This window comes from Hydractinia symbiolongicarpus, chromosome 4, assembly GCF_029227915.1.
Source record: "Hydractinia symbiolongicarpus strain clone_291-10 chromosome 4, HSymV2.1, whole genome shotgun sequence".
In the NCBI taxonomy this organism is placed as follows: Eukaryota; Metazoa; Cnidaria; class Hydrozoa; order Anthoathecata; family Hydractiniidae; genus Hydractinia; species Hydractinia symbiolongicarpus.
Genome location: NC_079878.1, coordinates 2014003 through 2032548, shown reverse-complemented (window position 1 = coordinate 2032548; position 18546 = coordinate 2014003). Strand labels below are relative to the sequence as shown.

At 32.8% G+C, this 18546-nt stretch overlaps 1 protein-coding gene across 1 annotated transcript; it reads left to right on the top strand.

Moving 5' to 3' along the window:
- Positions 1 to 532: 532 nt before the first annotated feature.
- On the top strand, positions 533 to 18107 carry LOC130640826 (glycerol-3-phosphate dehydrogenase, mitochondrial-like). The gene is made up of 16 exons (XM_057447393.1): positions 533 to 651; positions 6496 to 6600; positions 6699 to 6769; positions 6852 to 6958; positions 7866 to 7990; positions 8296 to 8393; positions 9109 to 9272; positions 12229 to 12345; positions 12626 to 12818; positions 14375 to 14568; positions 14958 to 15271; positions 15602 to 15754; positions 16514 to 16654; positions 16917 to 17058; positions 17567 to 17706; positions 17996 to 18107. Exons 2-16 carry the CDS (start codon positions 6517 to 6519, stop codon positions 18083 to 18085), a joined length of 2133 nt encoding a protein of 710 aa, XP_057303376.1. The 5' UTR covers positions 533 to 651; positions 6496 to 6516; the 3' UTR covers positions 18086 to 18107.
- The last annotated feature ends 439 nt before the right edge of the window (positions 18108 to 18546 follow it).

Below are 18546 nucleotides of genomic sequence, written 5' to 3'. Positions count from 1 at the left end.
TCAAATATTATTCGACAATTATAGGACTTAAATAAAACAAATATAATTGGGGCTGACTGCTTTTATATCATTCGTGGCAAATACTAAATTTTGGGATTCGCAAGTTTAATAACTTTTCACCAAAATTAATTCCCGCAAAAAGAATAATTTAGGTTCCGTGAAATTTAGTTGCTTCAAAGTATATTATGTTGAAATGTATTTACTACAAGGGTAGTTTATACTAAGAATTACGTCGACACTTTTTTGTTTCGCCATGTCTAGTTTTTAGGGGTGTTCTATCTTCCAGAGAATGTTTAATTTACAAAAGCTTGAAGAAAATGCCAATCACAGCCTGTCTCCCAGCTATTTATATCAGCGTTCATAATCCGGTCACCACGACATAACAGTGCAAAAAAACATAATCGGACCGTGCGTACATAATCCGGCTGTCCCGGTTGTAAACAGGTCGTTTTCGCAATCTGGGCAGAACATAACCACTAATCTACGGCGCCATAAATAGGATGTTCAACATGCATATATGATAAATAAATATAACAGGAGATTTAATTAAACAAAATCCACAAGAACGTGATTTGGGGAGGAAAATCAACCTCGTCCCACTCAAGATGATGGTGCTACTTTTACACCTCCAAGGCTATGAATATTCAGAAGGTTGTCCTTTTAAATTTTATTATTCCTAAAGATTCTTAAAACCTTAAGAATCCACCTTGAAGCCAGTTCATACATTTTTCAATCTTTTGAAGCCAGAAGAATCTAATTTGAAGCCAGTTTATATATTTTCAAAAATTATAAAGCCAGAAATAAACCACATTGAAGCCACATCATTTTTTTCATACCTGGCTTCAATGTGGATAACCCGGTTTGCATTTGCATTACCAGGGTCTCGGTTTTGTTACAAGAGTTGTTCTGCGAAGACTCTAACAATTAAGTCTCTTGTACATTTTTTTGAAGCATGACACCGGCAACTTCTGCGATATAGAGCCTTATATACATATACAACCTTGCCCTAACCTAATGAGTTCACCTTGAAATATAAAAAGCCAGTTGGCAGTGAACTATTAACCCAACGAAAGGTAGGCAGGGATGTCAATAAGACTTGTAATCTATTCCCATTTGTCATCGTCTCAGGAGATCAATGCATCGAATTTATGAGAGGTCTAGCCCTAATGAAAAGTGAATGACGAAAGTTATTGCCAGCTGAAAAATTTTACTACAAAAAATATTTTCTCATTAGAATTTTTTTACGTTGGCAATAAAACTGCCGACGTAAAAAAATTCTAATTTTAAGGACTATAAATTTGGAGAATGGATCGGGATGCTGCCCACAATCATAACAAGGTAATCACACCAAAATGTTTGCCCAAAGCAAAGAGGATAATTACCCAGGAGTATGCATGTAATGGTTGCTCCTCACAATAATGTCCTCATTGATCATATATTGTGGATGGTTTCAAAGGAATTACCCATATCTCTTTATGCAGGAATTACATTCTCATTTCTTCCATTCACGAGGTACATTACACTACTAATACATTCATTTATCTATTACTAGTAATTGTTAACTTCATTATTATTTACTTTGTAAATTATTTGCTTATTTCATTTATTTTCATGCATAAAGGATATTTATTTTTCTTTCTTCTTCAATCATGAAGGTACACTTTCACTTCACTATAAACAGATAATCGCATATGGTGTCTTCTGCACCCAATAAACATGCGTTATCAATAATCAGGAGCTAAAGGTGGTATGCACAAGCTGGCCCAGTATTGGCCTAGCGTGTGTTACCACATAATAATAATAATAATAATAATATCAGGATTTATAAAAGGGTGTGCCTCACTGTAATGATAATAAGTGATAATAATATCAAGCAATAATAACATACACACACCTCACACACGCATCTGTCCAAATTTTTTATGGCTGACATAGGAATCTCAACATCTCCATATTTCCCCAAATTAGTGTGGGTATTTTGTATGAAAAAGTTAGTCATCAGGAGTACCAGCTTATATGCGTCAACGATATACATACATGCAAAGAAGCCTAGATACACATACAAACTAATTTATGATAGTTATTACAGCCAAAATAAACACAAGGTCAAATATTTGACATATATAAAATCCATATTACAACACAAAGTGTGTACGTAACCACAGGACCTAGTCTAGCAATTATGACTACAGTAAATAACACAAATCACTTTTTAAATTAATATGGATCGAATGTCCCAGAGCTTAGGCATGTCATAAAAAAAGGTTTGAATAGGGAAAAATTATAGGGCACTTGGCTTAGAGAGCCTAAATGAGCAATAGTGTGCCGGATGGTTTTTTAAACAACGGGAACAGGTGTGGAAAAGGGCATCTATTGGAGCAGGTCACGTATCTATTGGAGCAGGTCATACCTTTATTAAACCGCCAACAAACCCTGAAGTGGATGGAAATCTGACCTGCTAGAAGTGCTGTCTGGAGGAAACTGGAAAAGCACTCCGAGACTCTGGCCACAACCACCTAAACTGGGAAGCCTAGTGCAATTGGTGGCAAAATGTCCTCGCTGACCACAATTGAAACATGCATACGAAGATGTGTCGATACAGGGTTGGAAAAAGCATACGACTTAGGTAACAAGGGAGCCCCTCTTCAGTGTTGGGTAACAAGAAAATCATAAGTTGGTCTCATTGGCGCAAAGAAATGTTAGCTAACTGCAGTATATGCAGTTAGTCAAAGGCACACACAGCAGAGAAGACGTCATTGTTAGCAAACTGGGTGACTAGAGTTTGATAGGTGACCAGCTGTGTGGCATGATGTGGATAAAAATAAAGGAGGCAAAACAGATAGTTGCTTCATTCCAGGCACAAAAAGGCGAAGTCCTTAATCTTAGATCTATCCGAGACATTCCTACTTAAGGAAAGTCGTGGGACGCTGTCTATAGTTCGACATTAAGATCGTAATTACCCTCTGTGTCTGGGACAAATGACGAATTTAAGGATAGTGGGAGTAGTTCTTAGTAAACATACTCCAAAGGCTTGATTTTATCCAAAACAGCACTGGGTCCAAAACACCCAAAGTAGCATTCGCGTCATCTTGAACAAGAAATGGGTCCAAAGAGCCAGCAATCCAAACACAAGAGCGCAAGGAAAACAAAGATGGCATGAAATAATGGTTCCTTAATCACATGGTTTGTTCCAGTAAATTCAAGTTATTTACTTGGTTAGCCTGTACTTGGCTTCTAATTTCTGTGCAGACAAAATCCAATGAGTCCTTTTTTAAATTGCCAAAAGTTTTATTTTTGCGTTTGAACACGACTCGTTTATTCTGAACTTTTAAAGGTAGATTTGTGAAGCAAAGGATTTTCCTCACCAGAGGCATTGCTGGTGTCTGCATTTTTTGAGGATAATTCAGTTACATGTTGCTGGGGCGGGCCACCATCGAGGCTCTGTTTCGAATACAGGCGTGTCAAAAAACGGCTAAGTACCTGTAGCCAAAGGTTTTTTCTGTTTCAGCAGCCATTTTATTCTGAACATCTTTTCTCTCAAGCGGGAAATTGATTTCCATGAAGTTCAAGCTCAAGAGCAAAATGCTACCAAGCTTTCCACGTTTGAGTGGAAAATGCAGTTGTATGGAAAAAAAAAGAACAAGAAAGGTGGTTTTGTCATTGGCGGCCACTGTTAGGAAAAATGGCACATGACGTAAGTTTTATGGATATTGTGCAAGAGTCAAATGATCCTGATAGGAATAAATGTTTTAAGTTTTTTTGTATTTATGCCACAATTATGTACAATATTTACTTTTTGGAAAATAATACCTTTTTGGTGTATTTATCGTGTTTTCGCTATTAATGCCGGCAGATTTATTCTATATAGTAATGGCAGGCTAATATCAGTAGTTGGTTAGTGTCGGCGGAATAAATACCCTCACTTATTCCACTGGCACCGGCAGAATATCAACGTCCAAGTAAAATATTTTGAAAAGAAAAGTTGCAATTCCTAACATTACATAGCTATGTTTTAAGTGGCAATAACATATATATATTAAATTTTTTGCCTAGACACTAATTATTTTATTAATAAATAAGAAATACTAGGATACAGCAACACTTTCAAAGTTTTAAACAAAATATAAGAAATTAACAGTTATCTGAATTCCCGTGAAAAAGAAAAAATCCATTAAATCTCTCATTAAACCGATGCAAGGGATACCAAACAAAAACATACAACATAGTAATTTGAATTTTCAAAACACACATTTTATCCTCAACCCCTCCCTGTCTCTTATAACAGGATGGCAAAAAGAGAAAAAATCCCTGGGATCGAGGTTGCTCACAATCTGCATTTTTCTATGTTTAGAACCGCTGAAACAAAACGTCTAAAAATGTACAACAAAAAAAATTATAAAATAAAAATGGAAAATGTCCAAAAATAATATAAGGTGTCTAACAACCATTACGTGAAAAGGGAAATACGCTAAAACTATATAATTGCTTTGCCATTCCAGAAGTACACCAGGGAAAAAAGGGATACCAAACATTAAAAAAAATCCAACATTTTTCGTTAAGTCATACAAAATCAGCTATTCAGTCCAAAGGTTATACTCATAATATAAGAAATTAATAGATAAAAACACATAAAAGAAAAATATAAAAACTTGAATTACTTGGTATATTAATATTTCCCGAAATATTTCAATCCAAAATATTGCCGGCTTGACTTATTGTGTTGTGTGGGAGAAAGAACTTCTGGACATCTTTTTGTTACAATTTTTTTCAATTATTATTACGAATCAAATGGTACCACAGTATTTCAGTAGCCTGAGTGATTTTAGTTAGTGACAATGACTTAAATTACTAAAAATCGAATTTAATTATTTTGCCGACGCTAATTTTTAGGGATAAATTTACAAATTGCGTTCCATGAGAATGATTTTATTTGCAAAAAATTGTGTCATAATACAGTATTCTCTCTTAATGAGTGTGTTTTTACTGAGTTACCAAGACAATTAAGTCTTGTTTAAAAATTTAAGGACGAAGAACAGTGATAGAAAAGCTTCATTAGATCGCATTGTAAAAGTGTAAAAACGAAAAGTAGTGACAGAAATGCTTTTTTTCATCACGTTTTAAAAATTTAAGAATAAGGAATGGCGACAGAAAACCTTTTTAAGATTGCATTCTAAACAAAAAGTAGTGATGGAAATGCTTTATTAGATTGTATTTTAAAAGTTTAAGAACGAAATTTAATTTGTTTTTTAAATCTTATCATGAACAGAAAAGTCCTGAACGTAGGGTTTTTCCATTTGTATTGTTAAGCGTTACCTTTTATAAGAAGAACTTTTAAAAGTTTTGCATGATAAAAAGTATGTTTCGATGATAAAGAAATATTACCAAGTTTTAAAAAGTAGCAGCATTAGTTTATATTTTTTTTAAATAGTAAGACCATTGGATTTCAAAAACACAAAATCAATTTAATGATTTAATTAGTTATGTTCGTTCAGTTTTCTAAATTAATATATTTCAATCACCTTCTCAATCTTTACCACTTTTAAAAAATAACATGCATGTTACATGTGACAAAAAAAGAATTCATCAAATCTTATTATTATGACTGGTGCACAACGATGCAATAGAAAGCAATTAAGTTCGTGTATAAACAAAAGATATATGAAGGTTCTTTTTGTAGACATAAGATCGTTACATGACTTCCTAAAACTTACGTACATGTAAAGTTACATTCAGGCGGTACTTTATATCCTGAACTGTTTATCAATACACATGATTCTTTTCACCAGTGTTTTAATCTTTGCACAATAGAAGCAATGCCTGAGATCAGTTTCAAAAATAGTGTGACATTTTTTGAAAGTGCCAAAACGAGGTTTTTTAGGGTTTTGGCATCAAATAGAAAACATCTTGCTCTATTTACTTAAAATTTAATATGTAAGTCTCACGATTGTTACCAACCCCATATGACACTTCTATTTCCAAAAAACAAGCTAATTTTGAAGTTACCATCAATAATAGGTCTTCATTGCAATAGCAAATACTTGAGAATTAGTGGGCTACCAAATTTATTTTTTCCATTTAAACTAGATAGCCCAAATTCCTACATAACCTTTTCCATGTTATTATTTTCTTTATGAATTTTTTCGTACATCTAAATTTTGCACTACTTTGAAAATTCCATGTGGCCATGTGGGCATATCTTATTTACCCACATTGTCATTTTGTGCATCCTTGATTGTCTGTTGAGATGAAGTAGTGAATTATACTTGGACAGGTGTTACTGCTCTTATTTTAGGTGCAATTTTAATGGTTTTTTGGGATTTCCACCTGTTTTGTTTTTACCTAATATCTTTGCTTTGTTTTTATTTTGAATTCAGTTGTGTCTAATGCATATTATATAAAATCCCTCTTCACCATCCTCAAAGTTAAAGAAAGAGTTAGTAAATAAATTTTTTGTTATAGTTTAGCACCCAGTTATTTTCTCCTGATTTTTGTTAGTGTATATTAAAACAATAAACAATGAATCGAGTTGCTGCTAAAGGTATTGGTTTGGGAATTTGTGTAATCAGTGCTTGGACAGTCAAATCATATTTATTAGACCAGGTAGATTTTTTAAGTAATGGCTTGTTTTTTGAGCTAATATTTCTTCGCACAATGTTTTACATGTGTATATTGGTGCTCTGTAAAATCAAATTTTTCAGGGTCAACTACAGCATGTCAAAGCATCTCCTGATGTATCAATAAACCCATATCAAACCCCTCTACCATCAAGGTATTGTGACAAACATCATGAAAATATGTTTTTATTTTTATTTATATTGTATATTGCAGTTATTTTAGGTCTTTAAATTTAGGTCAGATCTGTTAACATCATTAAAAGATAGAGAAACAGAGTATGATGTCCTTGTCATTGGTGGTGGTGCTACAGGGTGTGGTGTAGCTCTGGATGCATGTTCACGAGGTATGTTGTTTTTTATTAGCAAAGTTCATAGTTCTTTTTAAAACATTTTGTTCTTTTTATTATTTTACTTCAACTTAAGCAGCTTTTGTTGCTCTTTTTAAGTATGATTTTCTATAATTATATTTTTTTAGTGACATAAAGTTGGTTCTAAGTATAGTTCGGCCTCCATTGTTGTATTGTGTTTTTAACCCTGATTAATATCATTGCAAATGAGAAATAAAACTTTTGATTTTGTTCACTTCTTTTATTAACCCAACAGAAGAAAAAATGACTGCAGTGTATACTGCACGACCAGAAAACCAGCAGTATGCATATAAACACAGTAATTTAATAACTATTTTGTGTCTTTTAGCTTCTGTGAAAAATTGGCTTTCCTACATTTTATTTCCCTTTACTTTACATTTAGAAACCTTGCTCTTGGACAATGTGAATCTTTTAGAAATGATTTTTATTTTTGCCAATTTCTCCCCATTGCTTTTTCTCTAATAGTGATTAATTAGGCTGCCTGTTCTGCTGCTATACTGTTGGTTCTATGATCACCCTCTAGTCATTCTGGGTAGATTGCTGTTTAACTCGTTGTTAACTGGTGGTTCTCTGGTCATTCTGTGAACACTGGTTGTTACACTGTTTTTATTCCTTGTTAAATCTGTAGAGATAATGGAAACGTTTCTTTTGTTAGTAATAATAATTTACAAAACTGAAATTGTTTTGATGGTTAACTGAAATTTCAAGGCACTTGCATAACTACATTTTTAAAGTGCATTGTCATTAATTTTCAACAAGGCAGTTTTTGATCTCTCCGAAAAAAAATATTTAAACTCCCACTGGCCTAAACGTATTTCATGCCTTTGGACTGGCTGGTTGAGTTACAGTAACTTATTGTATTTGAGATAATTTAATACCATAGGTTTAAAAACAGCGTTAGTTGAGAAATATGATTACTCAGCAGGCACAAGTAGCCGAAGCACAAAACTCATTCATGGCGGAGTAAGATACTTGCAAAAAGCAATCATGAAACTGGACAGAGAACAAGTAAGCTTTAATACAAATCTCAGTCATTTTTAATAAAAGTCTTTACATAAATATGCTTATTTCTTCACAAAAATATTTATTTGAATACGAAAAATGAAAATCAAGTTTATATTAGTGTTGATAATTTTTCTGGCCTTAGATATTTTACTTATACTAAAGACTGGCTATGGAATGTTACTATATCCTCACAATGTCCTGGCCGAATTTTTTGTGGAAGATTATGTCCTGCAAATTTTGCTCTGAAGACAAGAATCTTTATCATTGTAAGGATTGTTCTAAAACTTTATCATATCACTTTTGTTTAGTACCGTATGGTGAAAGAAGCTTTACACGAGAGAGCAAATTTACTGGCTATCGCACCACACATAGCAACCCCTCTTCCAATCATGTTGCCAGTATACAAGTAGGCATTTATTTCTGTGTTGGTGTAACTGTTTCAGAGATGAATTTATTAACTGAAACCATATGAATAGCAAATTGTGATCAACAATCTATATTAACTTTTTAACATAGATTATTGATGCCTTTCGGCTGTCAACACCCATTATCAAGAATAACTAATGATTACAATTTGAAAGTTATATAGTATGACCTTCAATAAAGCGTGAAAGTATTAATTGCAAGTTATGTTATGTCGAAAAACAGTAGCGTCATAGAACGTATGTTTTAAAAATGTTTATATCACGCATAATGAGAAGGCTTTCTTTTAATTCCAGGTCAAAAGGTTTATTCCCGTGAGCCAAAATAGTTAGGTGTTGACACCCTAAATGCGTCAAAACGAATGTCGTTTTATTCTCCACCTGTCTACATAACATTGAAAGGTCTTTTGTGTTCATTGATGTTCTTTATGTGGTGTATGCTAATTAAATCTCTATTGTATATAGAGATTTAATTAGCGTACAAGTAAAGTTAATAAAAGGCAGAAAAAAAAATTGTTGCTGGGATTTAATACTTTGGCTATGTGAATTCAGTTTTCACAATTTCTTGCCAACAGTTTTTTGCTGCCATAAAAAATGTAGAAGTCAGCATTTTTTGAAGACTTTTTTGGAACAACGAGCAACAAGCCCATCTGTTATTCGTGGTATTTTTATATTTGTTTTTATTTAACATCTGTGTAGGTGGTGGCAAGTTCCTTACTTTTGGGTTGGTATAAAAATGTATGATCTTGTAGCGGGAAGACAGCAGGTCAAAAGCAGTTACTTTATGGGAAAAAGAAAAGCTCTTGAAAGTTTTCCAATGTTAAAATCAGAAAATCTGTGTGGGGCTATAATTTATTATGACGGTGAGTGATAAAAGCTATCACTTTATGCTTTGAAGCACTAATTCCATGACTAATATTGTAATTGAAGAGTTTTTGCTAGGAAAAAGTTCCACTAATAAAAAAATTCGAATTGTAAATTTTCACCACAAAGTGCTCTTTTTTTCATATAACAAGTAAGAACACAATCAGTAGACGATAACTTGTTTCTTTTTCTAATTTTTTTTTTGTATACTGTTGCCTGTTCTATTACTGCTTTTTAAATGAAATTAACAAATTATTATAATTTTATTCCGTGTGAATTTAATAAATTAGTTTTAATAATTAGTGAAAAAATATTTTAAAAACGAAGACTACAAAATTTAATTCATACAATTTAATTTATTTAATACATATACTAGCTGTTTCCGGTGGAAGAATCCACTGTATTCCATTTAATTTATGTAGCAGATATATGTCCATCAAAAAACAAACAATACAGCAGTGCGCATCTTACATCTGCATTATTATATAAATGACCAAAACAATTAAAGGTTTTCAACAACTGCAGTATTTATGTGACATTTAAAATCTAAATCTACTAAAATTACTTGCTCTGACCATCTGACAAATGCGAAAATTATTCGGAAAGAAGTTTCCAAAAGCATTTCAACATACATCTCACCCATAAAATTCAAATCACTCAAAACGCCACATATATACAAAAAAGCTGATCAATGTCAAACACAAATCTCTCTCATTGTATATGTTAAAATCAGTTAGTTTATTGCAAACCCTGCCAAAGGTTGACACACAATGTGAAAAATAAACAATAAATTGTGCCTCTGACAGAATTTTTTATCTAAGGTGTAAAAAAAGGGATTTGCAAGGACAAATTATAATGCAATAAAACATTATTTGATATATTGCATACAGTCCTTCCTCACCAAACTTTAGACAAAATGCCAACAAAATAACGGTTTTTAAATCTAAAATTAATAAAGTCCTTTTAGCAATTTGCATGCTGTTTTACCATCAATAAAGTAAACAAAATTTCAAATCTCACATAGTATTCTGTCACAAATTTTCATAAAATATATATATAAGTCATAATGAGTCATGTTAAACAACAGCAATCAATCTGTATATAAGTTCATTTTATGTCAATTTTTGCACCAATTTTGCAACACAAAATACAAATTCTAAATAATACTAAAATCTCTTATTTTGGTCCTTCGCATACCGACGGTCTCCCACAAAAGTTTAATCAAAATGTAGAAAATGAGAGGTAACGACAAAATCAAAGTTTGCAAAATTTAACTATTTCAGTACATATATCTACTGCATATGCCCTCTAAAACAATATTTTAATCCAAAATGCCAAAGAAAAACAGTTTGCAACAAAAATCAGTTATTTCGATAATATTGCATACACTCTTTCCTCACAAAAGCTTCACAAACTGTAAAAAAAAGAATGGTTGTAGGGAGTGCTTCTGATTCAACAAAAAAAGTTTTTTTGACATATTGCATCTAGCCCTTACCCATTAAATCTTACACAAAATTTCCAAAACTATATACGATTTAGAACACATCAAATTTAAATCGAGAAGGATCAGTCATTTCGATATATTGCACGGAGTCCTCCCCAGTAAAAATTTATACAAAATATAAAAAAACAAAGCTTGCAAGGTGTAAAATTGAATTCTTCTTCTGTGTATATATATATGGTCCTTCCTCGCAAAATTAACATAAAATGTCAAAAAGGTTCAGATATAACATCTAACACAACACAAATCAGTTCTATCAGTATATGTCATGCCATTGTCTTCCACCAAATGTTCCCCTTAAAGTTTCACAGACACAGCCTGTAAATTAAAAACAACTAAGATCAGGTATTTTGGTCTATTTCATACCATTCTGTTCCAAATAACTTATAAAATGTAAAAATTGAGTGGTAAAACAGAAATGTCAAAAAGAAGAAAAAAATAGCTTACAAAGAGTATAAAATTGAAATCAACAAAGTAGCTCTTTTGGTGTATTAAATATAAGCCATACGCGCAAAACTTTACACTAAATGTAAGAAAATGGTTGTGTTTAGTAATTTTAAATTAAGAAAAGTCAGTTCTTTTAGCATGCTGATTAAGGTTTTTGCCCACAATTTGAAACAAATTAAATTTACATTTTAAAAATAAGAAATTTCTGAACTTTATTTTCAGAATATCTGGAGGAAAAGAACTTCGCAAACCAAAAAAAACCCAGGAAAATGTATAAAATTTTCAGGGTTAATAACGTTTGATGTGTTTTGTGGGAATATATATACTGGGAATCTTTAGTTTAAAGCTAGCATTAGCTAGCTACAGCAGCTAATAGCTAGTCACTTAAATATAAACTGGAGACTTAGCTAGGTATAAAGAACATGGCTACATATATATATATATATATTCCTAGCTAGCTAGCTAGTTGTTGGTGGTGGTTGGCTTTTTATGATGCTAGCTATAAAACATGTCTGGCAACAATAATATAATCAAAACTGAAAATAAAACATGAAAAAACCTTACAGAACCTTGCTATGATTAATTTATAAAACCATGCTCTTCTTCAAATGTTTTTTTGAAGATTTATTTTGAATGAAAGAGTAGAGAATACTCAAAAAGAACAGCCATCTTTTTCGTAAACACAATTTCCGTTTTATGCTAGGAACTTCATTTAGAACTTCATTTAACAGTCCGTATGCTTTGTGAATATCTAATACCGTTTCATATGTAGCGATACCTATATATATATGCTAACATAGAGTTTTTTGTATGTTTATGTTCGATTTCTATGAAGTACATCCCTAATCTTTTTAGTTAAATTTTAGCGTACAGCCACGTCATAAGAAAGTGACCCGTGATTTCCGTGTCGTGGACTCACAGTTTTACTCACGCAAGGGAATTAATATATAACATTATGTACTGTTGCAACTGTAGAAAAGCAATCACTGTTTGTGGGTTTTTTTTAGGTCAACAAGATGATTCAAGAATGAATTTAGCGATTGCAATGACTGCAATTCGAAAAGGTGCAACTTGCGTCAATCATGTTGAAGTAACAAGATTACTATTCAAGAAAGATGATAACAGTATGATTTTGCTTAAGTTAATTTTTAATTAAGCTTAAAAGTTTAGTCAATGTATGTTTTTAGTAAAAAAGCAGTGAAACTTTAGATCTTATCTTTTGCTAAACTGCAGTTGTTATAAGACCATCGGTTTTAATCAGTTTTTAAAAAAAGCCAAAATTGTCACTTTTAAAAATAGCCTAAAGAAGAGTTACAGGATGTTGGTTTTAATATCGTTCCAAAAAATGAATAATTACCTAGCTCTTTAGAAATTGCTAGGTTGTTTTACCTTTTGCTTATGTAGATCATACAGAAACGGTTTGTGGTGCGCATATACGAGATACGCTTACTGGTGAGGAATGGGATGTGAAAGCAAAATGTGTTGTGAACGCTACTGGACCTTTCACCGACGCTATCAGAAAATTAGATAACAAAGAATCGATGAATATTTGTCAGCCTGCTTCTGGTGTGCATGTTGTCTTACCAGATTACTATTGGTAAGTCTTGGTCAACCATCGTTTGAGTGGTGACAGTTTTTGTTAGCTAGTACTTCTTTTTTTTGACCCTGAGAAATGTAAATTCTGAAAGGGAATAACAAGAGGATGTCATTGGAAGAACTTAATTTTTAACATCATACCTTATCACACGAAAATAACTAGTCAACTAATTGACGCTAATTTGAAAATTTCGAGTTAGTTAAAAGCATGTTAATTTAATACCTACATATATTTGTTCTCCGTTAATTAATGGTTCGCGTTAAAAAAAAACATTTGTATGTTCCAACGCATCTTTTTTATATGTATATTTTGCAAAATACCTTTCAAAAATATATGATTTCAAGATCATTTTTTTAATCTAGAAAGTGGTCAAAAAAATATAAAACAGAGAGATGGAGTGTTCTTTTCTTATTTCTAACAAAAGTCCTTACAAGTGATACTTCAAGTATATTAAGATAAAAATTCCACATCTTCAATCTCATCTTCTTCATCGTCATTTTCGTCATCCTCGTCTTTTTCCATCCCTAACATTTGCAAGATTTTTTTAGAGTCATCTACATATTCCCAGTCAGCTAAAATTGACAGTTTTTCAGGGTCACTCCAGGTTACTGTGACCCTAATTGGGATTTCTAATCCACCTTGAACAAATGGATACGGCATGGCTCTATTTCAATGAATAAATTAATTTAATCTTAAGAAAAGGAATTTTTTAATGGCTAAAAATTCGCGTTATATAATGCGGTTTAAATATTTGTTTTTTAAAATTAGTGTTAATTACCACACACCTAAATAGCGAAATTTATAATTTTTTGTTAATTTCATGTATCATAATTAATCCCGCTTATTAAGTTCACTAATTATTTTCGGTGTAATAAGTTAGTTAAGCAAGAATAAAAAGTTAAATATAACTTAACAGTAATTAATCGCCCTGTGCACTTATGAAATTTTCGATCAATGTACCAGGGACTCTAACTGGCTTCTTATTTTGTCTCTGAGTGCTTAACAACAACTTCCGAGATTAAAAGTAACACAAATGGTAACAAATTAATAGTTATAACGTAAGAGTCTATATTATAATACCCATACGTCTATCTGTCACTAAAATTGTTATCTCAAGTAACGAGACGCGCGTAATGCGGTATAAAAAGGACAGGCGATTTTTCTACGGGCCACCGACTATAATAATAGAAAACACAAAACATACAAACGCCTTCGACATCGTCAGATTATACCATGAGCCCGGTGTAGCTTGAAAAACGTCATTGTTATTAAATAAGACAACAATTAATGAGTCATTACAAACACTAACAAAATGCTATGTTGTGACATAATATTTGAAAATAACGTGTTTTTGTTTGGCGCTTTTGAAGTAAGCGCTTAAGTCGACTCCCTGATTGATTAATGGGTGCTCATTGAAAGCTTATGGTAAAAGGGTGAGCGATTATACAAACGTAACGTTCATTCCTGGGTAATTTATAACACTTAAAAATCGCATAATAATCTTAAAAGTCGCTGAAGATTTCGTTTTATGTGTATTGCAAATATATTTTATTTAGCCCAAAAGACATGGGATTGCTTGACCCATCAACAAGCGATGGGCGTGTTATATTTTTTTTGCCATGGGAAGGTAAAACCATTGTTGGAACCACTGACAAAAAATGTGACGTCACGTATAATCCAGAACCGTCTGAAGAAGAAATACAGTTCATTTTGAATGAAGTCAAACGATATGTCAATCCTGATATACAAGGTATAAAATTGTTGTTGCTTCGTAAGCTTCCACGTAAACTCAATCACCTTAAATTTCGATCACCTTAGATCGCGATAAAATTAAAAACTCAAAAACTCGATAAGTTTAGAAATTTGATGATCTTTAAAACTCGATACACCTAAAAATTCCATACTTAAAACACGATAAACCTAAAAGTCTATAACCTTAAATCTTAATAAACTTAAAAGTTCGATAATGGTAAAACTCAATTTTCGTGAAACTCGATAACCCTATTGTTAGTTGCTTTCAGATGTTATGACAACTTTTCATTCAGTCATTTTTTTATTTTCGTGTGAAATAAATTTAAAATTAGCGTTTCTTTACTTCCGTCCACCGCGTTTAAGCAGCGTTTCTTTCATTCACTTCAGTTCGTCGTGGTGACGTTTTGTCAGCTTGGAGTGGTATCCGACCTTTAGTTGTAGATCCATCATCTGCTGATACACAGTCAATATCTCGTAATCATATGATCAATGTGAGTGACAGCAAATTAGTAACAATTGCCGGTGGTAAATGGACAACTTACCGATCAATGGCTCAAGACACGGTTGATACCGCAGTGAAAGCTTGTAATTTAAATCCAAGTGGAGAAAGCGCCACTGATGGTGCTTTACTCGAAGGTGCCGAAGGCTGGACACCGACGTATTATTTGCGACTGGTCCAAGATTATGGATTCGATCCTGAGGTAAAATTAATTGGAAATGCCAAATCTTCTAAATGTTTTCTAAATTTTGATGACTGCAAGAACTATGAAACAGTTAGAAAGTTTCATCTTTAAAAGTATCAGTAATGAATTGTTTTATGCTCACATCCAATCAGTGTGTTAACCATAAAAAAGTGGTGGTCACCATTTAAAATAACTAACCTGATAAAAGCAGATTGTTTGCATTACGCCCAACAATGCCCAGCAATGCCGTCGTGGGAAATTTAGGAGGCTGCAATTAACGCTTTTAAGATAATAAAGTATGTAGATCGTGAAAAATATAACTCCAACTCATCTAGATTCTCTTTTTAGGTTGCGATTCATTTGTCGCATGCATATGGCGTGAATGCGCCACAAGTGGCAAGAGTCGCTGCCTTAACTGGAAATCGCTGGCCTGTGATTGGTAGGAAATTATGTGACGATCATCCTTACATAGAAGCAGAAGTTCTGCATAGTGTTCGACGGGTATGTATTTCAATGTTTGTAATATTGTACAGCGTGCATAGCTTAAAGGGAATCCGAGGTATAAAATGATGTTGGACTTATATTATAGAGCTCAAAGTCTTTTTAAATTTTGTAAAATACCCTTTTCGTTCTTAAGATATTCACATTTTCAATCTTAATTTCAGATTTAAATATGGTGCAAAATTATTATGTCATTTAAGTGATAGCAAATTTTGACATTTTCTGTCCTCAGTAATTTTCGACCTGATAAAGGATAGACATTCAAACTTTATCAATGCATTGATATTGTAAAGGTGAATTAATTAACATAAATTTTTTTGTCAAAGTGAGACTCGTTTGCTCGCCCCAGGCTTCTTATTTTTTTGCTGATGATCCCATAACTTGGGTTCTGCATGTCGGTTTACAATCAAATTTTGTGAGTAAACATGTAGGATCTATATGTGTACCAAGAAATTTTTATTGCAAACCAAGACATCATTTTATACCTCGGATTCCTTTTTAGGTTATTTAAACTCCTAACCTTTTTCGAAATTTGCTAAATGGATTGTGTGTTTGCCAATGCTAGTCAACGAAAGGTAGCTCAGCTACTTTAATTTATGATATTACCGAGTTAGAAAGAATTCTCTGAGAAAATTTCTACATTTTCCATGGAATTTAAAATCCACTAAGAGACAATACCCAGTTGGAGTATTGTCTGCATCCGACCGCTGTATGTACGCTTCATGTACATTGTTTTTACTTTTTTAATTTACTTGCTAGGAATACGCTTGTACCGCGACTGATATGATTGCTAGGCGTTTACGTGTTGCTTTCTTGGACACGCAAGCAGCTGAGAGCATCCTTCCCACTATTGTGCAGATAATGGGTGATGAACTCAAGTGGGATAACAAAAGAAGAAAGGTACGTCTGTTAATGTTAAATCGTGATCAAAATTCTCTTTTTCTCATCGCAAAGTATTTATTTGGTGAAAAATAGGAAAGGGTGGGGTAGGGAAGGAAGGGGTAGTGGGTGGGACCCCACCCTCTCCTTTCTGTGGAACAGATTCTGTTAGTGATTTAGATTATGACAGTCAGCAATAACGTAAGCATCAAAAACACCAAAGTAGCCATTAGGTTAAACGAAAAATGAGTAGCTCTCGATAGATTTTAGCTATTTTTTTTAGAAAGAAATAGAAGAAGCGAACAAATTTTTGTTAACCATGGCTTCTAACCACCATCCAGCTCAAACTGCTGTCTATAACGTAGATAAAGAAGACATGGAGAAATATGCTAAAGTGTTTCAGGACTTTGATTCTAGGAAAAAAGGTGAAACTTTAACTCATATAAACTACTTTTAATATATTTGTAGTTTACATATCAGGAAAGCAAATATCAAATGTACACAATATGTCTGGACCTTTCTCGACTTCTTTGACAATGTTAAGAAAAATTTGGTCAGGGTTGTCTTAACATTTGCTTCTCTTTTTTTTATCCTTTAAGCTAAACGGTATGTTAACGAATGGTTGTTATACACCTTAAGTGTAGAAACTCTTCGCCAATGGGAAAATTCCAGAAATTATGTTTCGCGATATTCGTGGTATTTATTTAATATCAAAGTATAACTTGAGTGATCTTTTTTGTCGCGAATATTAACTGTCGCGAAATGATACTCTTCGAATTTGACAAAAAATCTTACCAAAGTTTTTATCCTATACAATTTCTATACATAGTAGGTGTTTGTGAAAGTTATAAACCAGGTTACTTTAATTGCCCTTTGTTAGAATTTGTCTCTGTGCAACGTTAACTTGAAATTCTTTTCATGTGTTTTACATAGGACATATTACACGATCAGAATTGTCGACGATACTCAAACGTCTTGGTAAAACCAAAGTATCAGACACGGAAGTAGAAAGAATCCTAAAAGAAATTGATCTAGATGCAAGCTCAACGATAGAATTTAATGAATTTTTACACGTATGTCTTTTAATTTGTGGCCAACACACCTAATGCCCTTCCAAAACCAAATTTCTGAACTCCCGCAAATCTAAAATCAGGACGGCGAAGTATATACCCGCCAAAATAACATGATCGATTTTTTATACCCCCTGTCCTGGATTCCTCTATTGTTAAGAACGCAGATTCATTCCCCCTACTCTTTAAAACACAACGTATATAGTGTAACTATCAGATCGTTAACACTTAAACAGTAATGCCCATGTAAATTATAACACCCGTACGTGTTAAGAATTGCTTACTTTTTTAGCTGATGATGTGCATGAAGACGGGTGTAATTTCTAATAATGCATTAGGAATACTTGTAAACAGAAAAGAGAAAGAAAACATTGTATTGTAATGTAATGTATATCTTAACATTTGACTATAAGCAACATTTTACCAACCACGTTTACTTGTTGCGGATAGGGATCGTTCCAAAATGATATACCAGATCTGGTGTCTGTTCATACCAAACCAAACCCATCTGTTTTACAAAACGAAATTGTTTCGTTCCGATGTGTAGAGTGATTTTGCTCCGATGCTACAACGACATCGTGTAAACGAAAAAACCTAGGTAAACCAGAGTTGTTTTTTCACTTGATGAAGAAGCTGGACATAATAGTCGGTGCTTTTGGCACATTGCGGAGTGTTTTATCTCCCGGATAATTTCTATGTTATACTTGGGTGAGATTAAAAAAAAGTTGCTTGAAACCGTGTATAACTTCAAATAATTGACCATATCTTTACCAACAAACAAAACTAACATTCTTTTTTTTAATGAATTTTTATTAATATCTGAAAAATGTATATAAAAATATT